Below are 16,777 nucleotides of genomic sequence, written 5' to 3' on the forward strand. Positions count from 1 at the left end.
CAGCAGCAGTGTCCCCCACCTGGGATTGAACCTACGACCCCAATCTAGGGTTGGCCATGCTCCGGAGCCTTGGAGCCAGCTCTGGGGTCTGAACCTGGAGCAGAGCTTGACAGTTTTCTGGCAAACATTTGACTGAATAAAATAAATAAGTACATAAAATAACTCAACGTGTATACAGAAGTACTTTAATGTACATAATGTTTCTGTTGATATAAGGAGTTGTCCAAAATTATCAACTAGAATCATGTATCCTGTTTTCTCCAACATTACCTTTTATGAAACCCAGTGCAGGCTGATAAGAGACGGTCCTCAGAATCACGCAGTAAGAGGACAGGGAGTGAAAGATTATAGTCAAATGCAACCCGAAACACACACAGGAGGCCAGGACTGAATAATACAATTATTATTATTATTTATTTCTTAGCAGACGCCCTTATCCAGGGCGACTTACAAGTTTCACAATATATCACATTACGTTTACAAACAATTACATTATTTTTACATACAATTACCCATTTATACAGTTTTTTTTATATACAGTTTTTTTTACTGGAGCAATCTAGGTAAAGTACCTTGCTCAAGGGTACAGCAGCAGTGTCCCCCCACCTGGGATTGAACCCACGACCCTCCGGTCAAGAGTCCAGAGCCCTCACCACTACTCCAAACTGCTGCCCTAAAAAAAAAGCTTGATGAAGATCGGTACAAAATCAAGGCAGTCATCCTGTTCACAATGTTGTGTGTGACACACAGACCGTTACATGAAATGCATAATGTTTATTATAGTAATATGTTACATAAGAGATACTAGATACTGTACTTTATGATTCTATCCATGTAAGATATATTAATTATACTGCTGAACAAACATGGTCCATTTCATGTTCAGATATCTGTTCAGGATTCAGATACGTATTTGAATATTTGTTCATTTGCAAAACATTATCAAAGTCATTCTATGTAATAATAGTAAAGTAGAAAAATGAATTGATTACAAAACGAAGGAAGCCATGCAGTCGTTACAGGTAAAGAAAAGTGTTGCATGCCCAGTTTAATCAGGACTAGTAAACAGGGGACCAAGAGTGTCTGTGTTGATCTATATAGAACTCCCACTCTGTGCTATTTTTACAATTGCTAATTTAGAAACTGTTGCCAGCTTCTGGCACGGTGGTAAATCGGAACAAGTCAAAACAAGTTGTGATGCGCGTTTCTCATTTCTGTCAACTCATTTCTGACTGACACAGACATTTTTCCCCCTTCGAATTCATGTTTTTAGTCTTAGTTTCATTTTGGTAAAGTTGCCTCGCAGATCTACAGTAATTAGCCATATTCGGAAAGTCATTATATTTTGGAACATGGGGCATATATAACCCCTCCCCCAACTCCTGTCCAATATATGTGAATCCTTAGCAGGTCATTGTTGGATCAGTGGCTTTGGTTCTTGGTCAATGGTACTTTGAGAGAGGTGAACACAGAGGCTATTTTGACCTATTTGTGATTAACAGATTTACTTCAAACAAGTTAATACCTAGCCAATTCATTCAAAAAATAAACTTAAAATAAACAAATCCCCTTGGCTGGATGAGATCTTCCCAATTGTACTCAAAGAAATGAAATAAATTATTTACAAACCGCTAACCAAGATCATGCAACAGTCTCTTGACACAGAAGTTGTACCGACAGACTGGAGAATTGCAAACGTAATACCAATCCACAAAAAGGGAGACAAAACCGAACCAGGTAACTACAGACCAATAAGCCTGACTTCTAAACTTATGGAAACTATAATAAGATCTAAAATGGAAAATTACCTATATGATAACAATATCCTGGGAGACAGTCAGCATGGTTTTAGGAAAGGAAGATCGTGTCTAACTAACCTGCTTGACTTTTTTGAGGATGCAACATTGAAAATGGATAACTGCAAAGCATACGACATGGTTTATTTAGATTTCCAGAAAGCTTTTGACAAAGTCCCGCATAAAAGATTAATTCTCAAACTGAACGCAGTAGGGATTCAAGGAAATGCATGCACATGGATTAGGGAGTGGTTAACATGTAGAAAACAGAAAGTACTGATTAGAGGTGAAACCTCAAAATGGAGTGAGGTAACCAGTGGTGTACCACAGGGATCAGTATTAGGTCCTCTGCTATTCCTAATCTACATTAATGATTTTGATTCTGGTATAGTAAGCAAACTTGTTAAATTTGCAGACAACAGAAAAATAGGAGGAGTGGCAAACACTGTTGAAGCAGCAAAGGTCATTCAAAATGATCTAGACAGCATTCCGAACTGGGCAGACACATGGCAAATGAAATTTAATAGAGAAAAGTGTAAAGTGTTGCATGCAGGCAATAAAAATGTGCATTATAAATATCATATGGGAGATACTGAAATTGAAGAAGGGAACTATGAAAAAGACCTAGGAGTTTATGTTGACTCAGAAATGTCTTCATCTAGACAATGTGGGGAAGCTATAAAAAAGGCTAACAAGATGCTTGGATATATTGTGAGAAGTGTTGAATTTAAATCAAGGGAAGTAATGTTAAAACTTTACAATGCATTAGTAAGACCTCACCTAGAATATTGTGTTCAGTTCTAGTCACCTTGTTACAAAAAGGATATTGCTGCTCTAGAAAGAGTGCAAAGAAGAGCAACCAGAATTATCCCGGGTTTAAAAGGCATGTCGTATGCAGACAGGCTAAAAGATTTGAATCTATTCAGTCTTGAACAAAGAAGACTACGCAGCGATCTGATTCAAACATTCAAAATCCTAAAAGGTATAGACAAGGTCGACCCAGGGGACTTCTTTGACCTAAAAAAAGAAACAAGGATCAGGGGTCACAAATGGAGATTAGATAAAGGGGCATTCAGAACAGAAAATAGGAAGCACTTTTTTACACAGAGAATTGTGAGGTTCTGGAACCAACTCCCCAGTAATGTTGTTGAAGTTGACACCCTGGGATCCTTCAAGAAGCTGCTTGATGAGATTCTGGGATCAATAAGCTACTAACAACCAAACGAGCAAGATGGACTGAAGAGCCTCCTCTCGTTTGTAAACTTTCTTATGTTCTTATATTCTTATGTTCTTATGTACATACATTTAATTTATTTAAAGAGAAAAAGGAATAAGATAAGAAAGGTAAATGTTCAAACTAAAACTTTAATTATTTAGCTAAATAGTTTGCTGAGCCTGATCCGGATAATTGGCCACACTTTCCTGTGGAATATTTTTTCTTTTTGGACTTTATTTTTTATGGATTTTCTTTTATGGGCAATTCACTGAGGAAGTATCTCAGCCGTACCATATTTCATCCTTGGGGTAAAACATTACCATTTAAGAACTTAAGAACATAAGAATGTTTACAAACGAGAGGAGGCCATTCAGCCCATCTTGCTCGTTTGGTTGTTAGTAGCTTATTGATCCCAGAATCTCATCAAGCAGCTTCTTGAAGGATTCCAACAACATTACTGGGGAGTTGGTTCCATACCCTCACAATTCTCTGTGTAAAAAAGTGCCTCCTATTTTCTGTTCTGAATGCCCCTTTATCTAATCTCCATTTATGACCCCTGGTCCTTGTTTCTTTTTTCAGGTCAAAGAAGTCCCCTGGGTCAACATTGTCTATACCTTTTAGGATTTTGAATGTTTGAATCAGATCGCTGTGTAGTCTTCTTTGTTCAAGACTGAATAGATTCAATTCTTTTAGCCTGTCTGCATACGACATGCCTTTTAAACCCGGGATAATTCTGGTTGCTCTTCTTTGCACTCTTTCTAGAGCAGCAATATCCTTTTTGTAACGAGGTGACCAGAACTGAACTTGTGGAGTATTATTATATTTTTTATTTGTTGACACTGTTTTTGGTTGTTCAATCGCAATGTTCTTGGAGTGAGCTTAATGCAACTTGGATTATTTGCTAATTAACGTTCCTTGCATATATATTTTTTGTTGTTTTTGTCTAAACTGAGTTTGCTGTTATTCAGTTTTATAAGAGAAAAGACAACAGGGCCTCCCGAGTGGTGCATCTGGTAAAGGCACTCTGCCAGAGTGCAGGATGCGCCCTATAGCTTGGAGATCACTGGTTCATATCCAAGCTATGCCACTGCTGACTGCTGACGGGAGCTCCCAAGGGGTGGCGCACAATTTCAGAACTGTGTGGTCCTCTGTTAGTTAAGGGGTTGCAGTGGTGAGCCAGGTTGAATAATAATTGGACATTCCAAATTTGGAGAAAAATGAATACAAATAATTGTTAAAAAAAGACAACATTAATTAGTTGGTCTGCTGGTGGTGGTGGGATTTATAAGTTTTGTAATGTATTGGTGTTGATGCCTGTGTTTGTCTGATACAATATGCTTGCTTATTTATTGAAATTCTGCGTCCTGAACTTATTCCTTTGGATTTTGCTGATGATTATAATATTGTTAATTCCCTGATCGTTACAGAGCAACTCTGGCAGTGTCAATGCTGACAGTGGCAACTCTGGCAGTGTTAATGCTGACAGCTGTGTGGGGCACTCTGGCAATGGAAATGCTGCTACTGGCAACGCTGGCAGTGTCAATGGTGACCCATCAATGGGCACTCCTCTTCTTAGAGGGGGCAGTTTAGTACACAGTGCCCTTCTCCTCACAGATAAGGCACCATGCCTCTTGAGCAGCCACACCTCCCTCGCTCGCCCCACAGTGCCCCTCTCCTTATAGATGAAGCACCATGGCTCTTGAGCAGCCACACCTCCCTCGCTTGCCCCACAGTGCCCCTCTCCTCACAGATGAGGCTCCATGGCTCTTGAGCAGCCACACCTCCCTGAAGAGGGGGTCTATCCATGAGCACTCCTCGAAGCTGTCCCCACACTCCCCACACAAAGGAGCCTCCTCCACCTCCACCAGCACTGCTGCTCCAGCACAGTTTCTCTCCACTCCATTTTCTTTTCACTTTTTTATCCTTTTTCAAATAAACCTGCAGTTCGTTCTCTGAGTCTCCAGGGCCACTATCCCTCTCCTGACAGCATATGTGACACGGTGCATCGGCAAGGAGACTCAGAGACCAGAAAAGCTACAGTTTATACACTTATGCACTTTTATTTATACAAAAAAAAACAACAAACACACAAAACCACCGTGCTGTTCCTCACCATCACTACCTGAACTAACACCCGGGATCACCCTATTTATACACCTGTGGCTGGAGCCTAAATGAATCATTTAATCACTTATTCAATTCATGGCTCCAGCCACATTCCCACGTGTTTTTGCATGGAGGATTTTAACCCCCTCCCTGCTACCCCCCCCCCCCGCCCCGCCCCGCCCCGCCCCGCCCCGCCCCGCCCCACACACCAGTGCTATCACACTGCCACACCACGTCACCCCAATAATATCACACGATGTGCATCCTGGATAATTTCAATTGAAAATGTAAAATGTAATACATTTAAGAAATATTGTTTTCAATGCCGTAGCTTTCCTTAAGGGCTTCATGATGTGTAGGTGTCTCGCTCGAAAAAAATTCCTAAAATAAGAGTAACTATTTTGAAATTGAATACAGTATTAGCAGGATCAATAAAGGGTGAATGCATTGTACCCCTGTTATTGTTATTTGCTTATATTAAATGACTTAGGGATACCAAGCTCTTTAGTGAGTGAGGGGCCTGAGTGGGAAAAACTCAATGATAAAAGCCCCACCGCCGGTCGTTCTGCATTCCTAGACATGGATTCTTGTACCACTCGCACTGCTGGCTTGATCATTAAATATGTTTTGTATGTATAAAGAGGAAATCATTAGATATTCAAGTATAGAAACAGCCTAGTTTTTTGTTATTTGTGTTCCCAATTATTTTACCCCTGATTTTCTCACCAATTAGAAATGTCCAATTACTTTCCCCCTCCTCACCCCAGCAGTTCCCCACACAGCTCAGGAGAACTGAAGGTTCAGCGGGCGTCCTCCGATCCCATGACCGAGCCAGCTTCCTCTTCTACACCCAGAACTTGAGAGCGGATGTCAGCGAGATACCGGCCTCTGGAGGACCAAGGCCAGCCCTGCGGGTGTCCGCTCTGAGCTCACTGGACGCCTGGCCAGCAGGGTCTGCTGTAGCGTGATGAGGAAAAACACTCCCTGCAGGTCTGCCTCCCTAACCCACGGGAGCTCCAGAGCCAATGAGACGCTCCCTTTGTAATCCCCAGCAAAGACTGGTGACTTCACACAGCCAGCACGCAAACCTGTGCTGTATGACCCCCTGCACACCATGCGGCTGTGCTTTTACCAGGTGAGCCACTCGGGGACCCAGAAACAGCCTAGTAGACAGTCCAGTTTGTTTCCATCCTCCCTCAAAGGAACATGTTTTTTTTTCAGCTGTAGGGACACAGGCCGCCCACATGAAACCTGCTCGCCACTACATGAGTGTCACTCTGTGAGCGCAACAGAACAGGACAGGACAGGACAGGACAGGACAGGATAGAGCAGGACAGGACAGGACAGGACTGGACAGGATAGAGCAGGACAGGCATGCTCTTGCTATTACTGCAGCAGTAGTATAGGAGGTTAGAAATGACATCTTCAAGCTCTGCTAGAGCTCAGGAAAATAATCTATAAAGCAGAATTGATATCAACATTTTAAAATCATATATTATGAATCGGGAGCACTGAAGTATTGTAATTAGTGGACTTTACCTCAGGACTGTATGACGTGTTAATAGCACCACCGTGTGTCGGGACGCCGCAATAACACACTATAGCGCAAGACGTAAAACCATAGAATTAAAACCGCGCACAGCTTGAGATCACATTCACTCCGCCGATATACCAGCATCCTCAGCGCAGGCTAGAACGGGCCTAACTTCCTAGTTAGAAACGAATCTCTGTGTATGTTTATAAATGTACATGATGAAGAAAGTGCAATAAAGACAAAATAAAGCAAGCAAAAATAAATAAATCAATAAAATAAAGTGTGACGGGAGGACGGACGAAATATTACAGAACTATAATTTATAACACAATTCATTACTCGATTTTCGAGTGTGTGAGTGAGGCAGGCAGACGCTGCATTGTATTAAGACACATTTTAAACACGGCGTTATTTAAGTCGAAATATGAATATTTTTCGATTTTTTGGCGATCTTGCGCACTTGATAGCAATTGTCATTCTGCTTCTGAAAATTTGGAAAACACGGTCATGTGCTGGTAAGTACTATTAATAATATGAATACTAATACAACTGACAATAGCAATAATAATTGTACCTGTTATTCATACTGATAATAATCTGCAGTTATAATGTAATTAAGTTAATAACTATGTTAGTTCAACCCTGTTAATATCACTCCAAAGGGACAGCAAAAACCTGTGACTTGCTTTATGTGCAGCAACCCATCAACACATCCATTAAACACAGAGAAGTGTTGAGATGCACTGATTCCAATAGAGCTCATTAATAACATTTCAATATACAGTCTACTGTACCTGAACAACACATCCATTAAACACACAGAGAAGTGTTGAGATGCACTGATTCCAATAGAGCTCATTAATAACATTTCAATATACAGTCTACTGTACCTGAACAACACATCCATTAAACACACAGAGAAGTGTTGAGATGCACTGATTCCAATAGAGCTCATTAATAATATTTCAATATACAGTCTACTGTACCTGAACAACACATCCATTAAACACACAGAGAAGTGTTGAGATGCACTGATTCCAATAGAGCTCATTAATAACATTTCAATAGACACTCTACTGTACCTGAACAACACATCCATTAAACACAGAGAAGTGTTGAGATGCACTGATTCCAATAGAGCTCATTAATAACATTTCAATATACACTCTACTGTACCTGAACAACACATCCATTAAACACACAGAGAAGTGTTGAGATGCACTGATTCCAATAGAGCTCATTAATAACATTTCAATATACAGTCTACTGTACCTGAACAACACATCCATTAAACACACAGAGAAGTGTTGAGATGCATTGATTCCAATAGAGCTCATTAATAACATTTCAATATACACTCTACTGTACCTGAACAACACATTCATTAAACACACAGAGAAGTGTTGAGATGCACTGATTCCAATAGAGCTCATTAATAACATTTCAATATACAGTCTACTGTACCTGAACAACACATCCATTAAACACACAGAGAAGTGTTGAGATGCACTGATTCCAATAGAGCTCATTAATAACATTTCAATATACACTCTACTGTACCTGAACAACACATCCATTAAACACACAGAGAAGTGTTGAGATGCACTGATTCCAATAGAGCTCATTAATAACATTTCAATATACACTCTACTGTATCTGAACAACACATCCATTAAACACACAGAGAAGTGTTGAGATGCACTGATTCCAATAGAGCTCATTAATAACATTTCAATATACAGTCTACTGTACATGAACAACACATCCATTAAACACACAGAGAAGTGTTGAGATGCATTGATTCCAATAGAGCTCATTAATAACATTTCAATATACACTCTACTGTACCTGAACAACACATCCATTAAGCACACAGGAGAGAGCTGTAAACATTGTTCTGTGTGGTAGATTGCACAGCTTTATATGGCAGAACATTTCAATACTGCACAGCAGCTTACTGACATGGAAGCGTCCGAACCACCTGGGGCAGCAGTGTGGAGTAGTGGTTAGGGCTCTGGACTCTGGACTCTTGACCAGAGGGTTGTGGGTTCAATCCCAGGTGGGGGACACTGCTGATGTATCCTTGAGCAAGGTACTTTACCTAGATTGCTCCAGTAAAAACCCAACTGTATAAATGGGTAATTGTATGTAAAAATAATGTGATATCTTGTAACAATTGTAAGTCGCCCTGGATAAGGGCGTCTGCTAAGAAATAAATAATAATAAAAAAATAATAATTATATGAAAATAGATTAAGTGAGTGGGAATCAGCTGTGTCACTGATATATTAGTGATAGTAACTGGAGTGTGATTATATTAACCAAAGTGATATTCTTAGTATGATGATGATGATGATGATGATGATCAGCATCTCATCCCCACTGACTCCTGTTCGACGCTGGCATTTGGTACAGTTCAATGACAGCTAGGTACCAGGAGTTTGAACAATCAGACCCCTGGTAAATCTGTGAATGAACTGATTCTCATCACAACATGAGTGCGTCTCACCTGTGAGCCTGTAGCTCTGTTATAAGGAGCAGCTTCAGGGATGGATGTAAGAGTCCTGTTGCATCCCTGGTTAAAAACGATTGTAGCTGATCACATACTTTCTGAATCTGACCTGTCCTGCCCTTCCGCTCTCTACACAGCTCTCAGATGTGCAGTTTAGAAAGAAACACATAGTTACAGCAGACATGAAGTTACATTTATAAACTTACTAGTTCACCTGAGCAGCGTCTCTCTGAAAGCGTGTCAGTCAGCAGGGGAAGCAGCAGCTGATTGGTTAATGAAAGAAGCCGTGGACGGGGTGCAGTTTCACCCTCCAGGTGACCAAGGAAGTGCAGCGTGATCTGAAAGCATGGCTTGTGCAAACAGAGATTTCTTTACCCTGGTGTAGCAGCAGATACAATGAAAATCCATGTTTGCTTAACATCTTCCTAAACTGCACATCTGAGACCCCTGTAGTGAATGAAAGTGCAGCACAGGTCCGATTCAGGGATTATGTCCGCTACAATCACATGAAGCATTGGACAGGTGTTTTATATTCATGTCTTTATTATTCAGCAGGTATTTTATATTAATTTCTTTCTTCATTATTTGAATGTTATTTTATATTCATTTCTTTATTATTTGACAGGTATCTCTGGGCGCAGTCAGATTCTCTTTGCGATCGTTTTCACCGCGAGATACCTTGACCTTTTCACAAACTACATCTCCCTGTACAACACCTGCATGAAGGTAAGAAACAGAGTTACAGTGAGTCTGTGGTGTGTAGGGTGTCTCTTATATAAACTAATCCGTGGTGTGTAGGGTGTCTCTTATATAAACTAATCCGTGGTGTGTAGGGTGTCTCTTATATAAACCAATCCGTGGTGTGTAGGGTGTCTCTTATATAAACTAATCCGTGGTGTGTAGGGTGTCTCTTATATAAACTAATCCGTGGTGTGTAGGGTGTCTCTTATATAAACTGATCCGTGGTGTGTAGGGTGTCTCTTATATAAACTAATCCGTGGTGTGTAGGGTGTCTCTTATATAAACTAATCCGTGGTGTGTAGGGTGTCTCTTATATAAACTGATCCGTGGTGTGTAGGGTGTCTCTTATATAAACTAATCCGTGGTGTGTAGGGTGTCTCTTATATAAACTAATCCGTGGTGTGTAGGGTGTGTCTCTTATATAAACTAATCCGTGGTGTGTAGGGTGTCTCTTATATAAACTAATCCGTGGTGTGTAGGGTGTCTCTTATATAAACTAATCCGTGGTGTGTAGGGTGTCTCTTATAGAAACTAATCTGTGGTGTGTAGGGTGTCTCATATTGTTAAAAGAGGTGTCATCTCTCTCTTGTAGTTTGGGTTCTGTCTGTTCAAACAGTGTGAAATGACACACTACAGGTTAACTGACTATAAATCACACAATAAGTAGCTGTCAAAGGTAACAAAGTGTTGTTTTGTGTTGTAGGTTATGTGCTTGTATATCCTCTCTGTTCTGTGTGTTCTAGGTGGTGTATATCCTGTGATTGTGTATTCTCTTTGTGTGTTGTAGGTTATGTGCTTGTATATCCTCTCTGTTCTGTGTGTTCTAGGTGGTGTATATCCTGTGATTGTGTATTCTCTTTGTGTGTTGTAGGTTATGTGTTTTTATATCCTCTCTGTTCTGTGTGTTCAAGGTGGTGTATATTGTGTGCTCCTACACGACTGTGTTCCTGATCTACGGGAAGTTCAAGGCTTCGTACGACGGGAATCATGACACATTCCGGATCGAGTTCCTGATCGCTCCGTGCGCGCTGCTGGCATTCCTGGTCAACCATGACTTCACCCCCCTCGAGGTAACGCGCGGATACGCTTCTAGCCTCTACTGTTCTTGATGGCTCTACTGATTGTTCCTGTGCCATCTCCCTGCTCTAGATTAGTCTGTTGCAATCCTGCTGCTGCTGTCGTAGATCACTGTAACCCCGTTTACCCTCTCTCTCTCTCTCTCCCTTGCTCTAGATCTTTTACCCTGCTCTTGATCTCTAACTCCTCCTCTACCCTTGCTCCAGGTGCTGTGTTCTCGATCTCTAACCCCAGTCTGTCTCTGTCCCTGCTGTAGATCCTGTGGACGTTCTCGATCTATCTGGAGTCTGTGGCGATCCTGCCGCAGCTGTTCCTGGTCAGTAAGACTGGGGAGGCAGAGTCTATCACCAGTCACTACCTGTTTGCTCTCGGCTCGTACCGGCTGCTCTACCTGCTCAACTGGATGTGGCGTTTCTTCAGCCAGGGGTTCTACGACCTGATCGCGCTCCTCTCGGGGGTCCTGCAGACCGTGCTGTACTGCGACTTCTTCTACCTCTACGTCTCCAAGGGTGAATATCTACCTGTCTGTGTGTCTGTCTGTCTGTCTCTGTGTGTCTGTCTGTGTGTGCGTGTGTCTGTCGATCTCATTGTCTGTGTGTCTGTCGATCTCATTGTCTGTGTGTCTGTCGATCTCATTGTCTGTCTCTGTGTGCGTGTCTGTCGATCTCATTGTCTGTGTGTCTGTCTCTGTGTGTGTGTGTCTGTCGATCTCATTGTCTGTGTGTCTGTCTCTGTGTGTGTGTGTCTGTCGATCTCATTGTCTGTCTGTCTGTGTGTGTGTGTGTCTGTCGATCTCATTGTCTGTCTCTGTGTGTGTGTGTCTGTCGATCTCATTGTCTGTGTGTCTGTCTGTGTGTGTGTGTGTGTGTGTGTCTGTCTGTCTGTGTGTGTGTGTCTGTGTCTGTCTCTGTGTGTGTGTCTGTCGATCTCATTGTCTGTCTGTCTGTCTGTCTCTGTGTCTGTCTGTCTGTCGATCTCATTGTCTGTCTGTCTGTCTCTGTGTCTGTCTGTCTGTCGGTCTGTGTGTCTCTCTGTGTGTGTGTGTGTGTGTCTGTCTCTGTGTGTGTGTCTGTCGATCTCATTGTCTGTCTGTCTGTCGATCTCATTGTCTGTCTGTCTGTCTGTGTGTGTCTGTGTCTGTCTGTCTGTCTGTTGGCTTGGCAGGCAGGGAGGGGGTTAAATTCCCGTGGGAATGTGGCTGGAGCCGTAAAGTGTATAAAAAGGGTGATCACGGGTGTTCATTTTAGAGTGAATGCTGGTGAAGGATAGTGTTGGTGTGTTTTGCGGTGCTCTGATATATTGGGAGTTCTCGTTGGTGCTGAGGTGAGTGGAGTCACGGGAGATACTCGGGGTTGCCGAAGTGGAAAGCGAATGAGTAGTATAGTGATGAGTAGTATAGTGATGAGTAGTATAGTGATGAGTAGTATAGTGTTTGTTGTCTTGTTTCGAATTGTTTATTTTGACCTCTGCGCCTGTTTGTTTGTCCGCGTGTTTTGGGTATTGTTGTTTTGTTATTAAAAGTGAGCACTGGCGTTTAAACTGCAGCTTCTGTCTCTGGGTCTGCTTCCTGGGAGTAACAGCTGTGCCAGTGACGCTGTCCTTACCACATAAACATTTAAAAAATGTTAAATATAACATTGGTTTTCTGTCTCCCCTCTCTCCTCTCCCCTATCTGCTCTCCCATCCCTCTCATGTCTTCCCTCTCTCCACAGTTTTAAAAGGGAAAAAGTTGAGTTTACCAGCCTAGGACCTCCAGTATCCCAGCATACATCTGGAAATCAGCTGGAGAAGAGAACCTCTGGGAAATGTGGTCTTGTATTTGTAATATAAAATGAGTTTGTGCCCCCTAAGAACTACAACTCCCAGAGTGCATCACTTCTCAATGTTATTACAAGATAAACTCCACTCCAATCTATTTGCTAGTTAGAGATAACATAAAATATAAGAGAAATGTTTGTGTTTGTTTATAATAGAAATTCAATTATATTTTATTAGGGCAGGAATTGTACTGTTGTTTTTTTAAAATTTGTTTTCATATACTCTGGATTTAAATAGATGATACACATTACACTGATGAAGGCATTGAGCTGAAACGCTCGACTTGTCTTCTGCTTGATTTTTAGACTTTTTTTTTTCCTGGCCCCCTTTACCTTTGTATGATGCTTGCAGTCATTCCGAGTGCTTCTTATTGTTGCCATCACTCAAATACTGTGCTTAAAAAATAAAAAAAAACAAAAGGGTAAGTCTGTGTTGCTTTGACTCAGAGTTCAGCAGCTGCTTTCAGTTCTAGATACTGGCCATGGACATGTGTAATGTAGGCTAGATCAGGGGTTCCCAGGCTTTTTATTACCTGAGGCCCACCTGTGCAGCTGCATTAGGCACCACGCCCCACTATTAACACTTCTTGAAGAAAATGAACTGAAACATTGTACTGTATACAGTTGTATGCAAAAGTTTGGGCACCCCTGGAAAAAATGTATGTTACAATGAATCTGACCTGACCTCTACATGGTACAAGGTTACACATGACACCTTTCTGTAAATTTTAATTCAGGATTACTTTTTATTTGCATTTATTACAGATTCAGAATAATAAACAAAAGTGAACATGGCGCGTGCAAAAGTTTGGGCACCCTTTTGGACCATTCTTAATTACTTCTTAAAAAAATGATTACTAAGACCCAGAAAGGTTGATTCACTTGTTAGGGCTTCAATTAGTCAGGTGAAGTCAATTCCAGTGTTGAACTATTACTCTGAAGTAACTTCATACCTTCTAATCTGTCAGACTGTGATGGTTGTTCTGCCTGGTTTCAACAACCATTGGCTCCTCTAAGCAGATGTCTGAGGACTTGAAAATGAAGATAATTGACTTTCACAAAACAGGAGAAGGCTATAAAAAACTCTCTCAACGCTTCCAGCTAGCAATTTCAACTGTCAGAAACATTGTCAAGAAATGGAACGGTTAAAGTCAAGGCAAGATCTGGAAGAAAAATATCACATAGACTTGCCCGAAAACTGGTCAGATCTGCACAACAGAACCCACAGGTCACTGCAAAGGACCTTCAGAACAGTTTAGCTGACACTGGAGTAGTTGTTCACAGGTCCACAGTCCAGCGTACCTTACTCAACAAGGATCTGCATGGGAGAGTTGTCAGGAGGAAGCTTTTTCTACGACCTCATCACAAAAGTCAGCGTCTAAAGTATGCAAAAGAAAACCTTGACAAGCCTGAAGCTTTTTGGAACAATGTTCTTTGGACTGATGAAACGAAAATTGAACTGTTTGGCCACAACCAAAGAAGGTACGTTTGGAGAAAAAAGTGTGAAGCATTTCAAGAAAAGAACACCTTGCCAACTGTTAAGCACGGGGGTGGCTCTATTATGCTTTGGGGTTGTGTGACAGCCAGTGGAACCGGAAATATTGTGCGGGTGGAAGGAAGAATGGATTCAACTAAATATCAACAAATCCTAGAAGCTAATGTCCTAAAGTCAGTCAGGACACTGAAGCTGAAAAGAGGTTGGATATTTCAGCAAGACAATGATCCAAAACATACCTCAAAATCAACCATGAAATATTTACAAGAAAGAAGGAGAAAGGTTTTGGAATGGCCGTCACAGACTTGAATATTATTGAAAATCTGCGGGGAGATCTCAAACATGCAGTGCATGCAAGGAGACCTAAGAATCTTTCTGAGCCGGAAGAGTTCTGCAAGGAAGAGTGGGAAATGATTCCAAAGGCAAGAATAGAAAGACTCTTAGCTGGCTACAGGAAACGTTTGGAAGCAGTTATATCTGCCAAAGGAGGTGTTACCAAGTACTAAGTGACAGGGTGCCCAAACTTTTGCACGCGCCATGTTCACTTTTGTTTATTATTTTGAATCTGTAATAAATACAAATAAATAGTAATCCTGTATTAAAATTTGCAGAAAGGTGTCATGTTAACTTTGTACCATGTAGAGGTCAGGTCAGATTCATTGTAACATACATTTTTTCCAGGGGTGCCCAAACTTTTGCATACAACTGTATGTTTAAACCTGTAACACTGTAAATGCATATTTACATTTTCATTTGAATGTTAATATTTTTAAGGATAGAAATCACCAGCAGTCTGCACTGGATGAAGCGCTTCTAGATCTTTGAAACATTCTTTGAAACACTTCAGTTTTAATAAAGTAAATTGCAAATACTAAACAGGTGTTTTTAATCAAATCTTGAAATAATGCTCCTTTTCACAGCTAAATACCTTTTGAAATTAAGCTATTTTTAATTTTTCTTTCTTCATATACACCTGAACAGGTGTCAAATTTGAGTTACACCAGAGCTACCTGCACCCTAACAAGTGACGCAAATAGAAACTATAAATACAGCTTACAGTCCAGGAGTGTTCTTAATGTGACGGGTGAGTCTGCTCCTCCTTGCACAGTTTCTCATACTGATGCTCCCCCTGATTCCATCTTCAGTGTTTAGCCTTTCCTCTCAGATAAACTCTAGTGCTTTATTTTGCAGTGTACTGCACTTTGTTTTTGCTTCGGGTGACGCTCACATTTTGACGGTTTAAACACTCATTTTCTAGTTTCATAGCTTATAACACACTGAGGCAAAGGATACTCGCTCGATCCACTAAAGGAAAATTCAAACTTCAAGTACTCATCATCATCATAGTTTCTCACCACATTTTCTCACTGGCTCATTCTGAGTAGATTTAGGAGGTCCAGAAGCTCATCTTCACCACCAGTGCAACCTTCTCGTTTTTGAAGAATAAATCGATCCATTGTGACAAATTCAAATTGCAAGCTCTTACTTTTTAGAGTTGTAGAATGGACTGTACTTTTGTTGCTAAGTTACCGTTCACACATTGCAACTTTGTTTCCATTACAACAAATACAGCTTGCAAAGGTACATTCCTTTAGCTTACATTACACTTGTAGCTATATTATACCTGCAGAGCACCTTTGGGCCGTGGGCCGCAGTTTGGGAACCCCTGCGCTAGATCATCTTTATATTAGTAAGCACCAGCGCTATCTAGGGTATTGCCAACAAAACTAAAGGACACATGTCTATGGCATGCTACTAGAACTGAAGAGAAGGTCTCGTAGTCAAAGCAACAGAGACCTATAAAAAACCCACAGTATTTGATTAATTGTAATAATACTGAGCGCTCAGCGATAGCAAGCATGAAAAGACGAGGGGTCAAGGAAAAATAATAAAATACTTTGAAAAACAGAGGCATGACCTTTTAAAGAAGTGAACTCTGTTTTAAAACAACGAAAACCCATTAAATTCCTCTCTCACCTGTTTAATATCCTATAGTGTGTGTGTGCCTCTCTCTCCCCTGTTTAATATCCTCTAGTGTGTCTCCCCTGTTTAATATCCTCTAGTGTGTCTCTCCTGTTTTAATACCCATGTTATAAACCCATGTTTATAAACCCTTGGCACTTTCAATATCGTCCAGTCCTGGAGTCTTCAGAAGGGGGAATATACAAAATAAATACAAAAAACATAACATTTGATATTTGAAACTATGTACTGTTTTAAAAAATTAAAATCAATTGTAAATATTTGCCATCGTCTTCTAAATATTTGATCAAACTTTAATAAACCTAAAAAAAGATTTATAATGGGATTGGGTTTATTTATTTTCATTTTTCTAAATATTACCACGTTCGGTTTCAATAGCTGTAGTTTTATACAGTATTATACAGCAGTGACACCAAACACGATTCATAGAGTCCCCCTGAGTTTCAGTCTTCATAGTTTTATATATATTATACAGCAGTGGCACCAAACATGATTCAGACA

At 40.8% G+C, this 16,777-nt stretch overlaps 1 protein-coding gene across 1 annotated transcript; it reads left to right on the forward strand.

The window, feature by feature from the left end:
- Window positions 1-6,774: 6,774 nt before the first annotated feature.
- On the forward strand, window positions 6,775-16,538 carry LOC117409949 (ER lumen protein-retaining receptor 1). The gene is made up of 5 exons (XM_059018399.1): window positions 6,775-7,167; window positions 9,789-9,889; window positions 10,816-10,974; window positions 11,238-11,490; window positions 12,694-16,538. Exons 1-5 carry the CDS (start codon window positions 7,077-7,079, stop codon window positions 12,726-12,728), a joined length of 639 nt encoding a protein of 212 aa, XP_058874382.1. The 5' UTR covers window positions 6,775-7,076; the 3' UTR covers window positions 12,729-16,538.
- Window positions 16,539-16,777: the final 239 nt, after the last annotated feature.

Source organism: Acipenser ruthenus, chromosome 59 (assembly GCF_902713425.1).
Source record: "Acipenser ruthenus chromosome 59, fAciRut3.2 maternal haplotype, whole genome shotgun sequence".
Lineage (NCBI taxonomy): Eukaryota > Metazoa > Chordata > Actinopteri > Acipenseriformes > Acipenseridae > Acipenser > Acipenser ruthenus.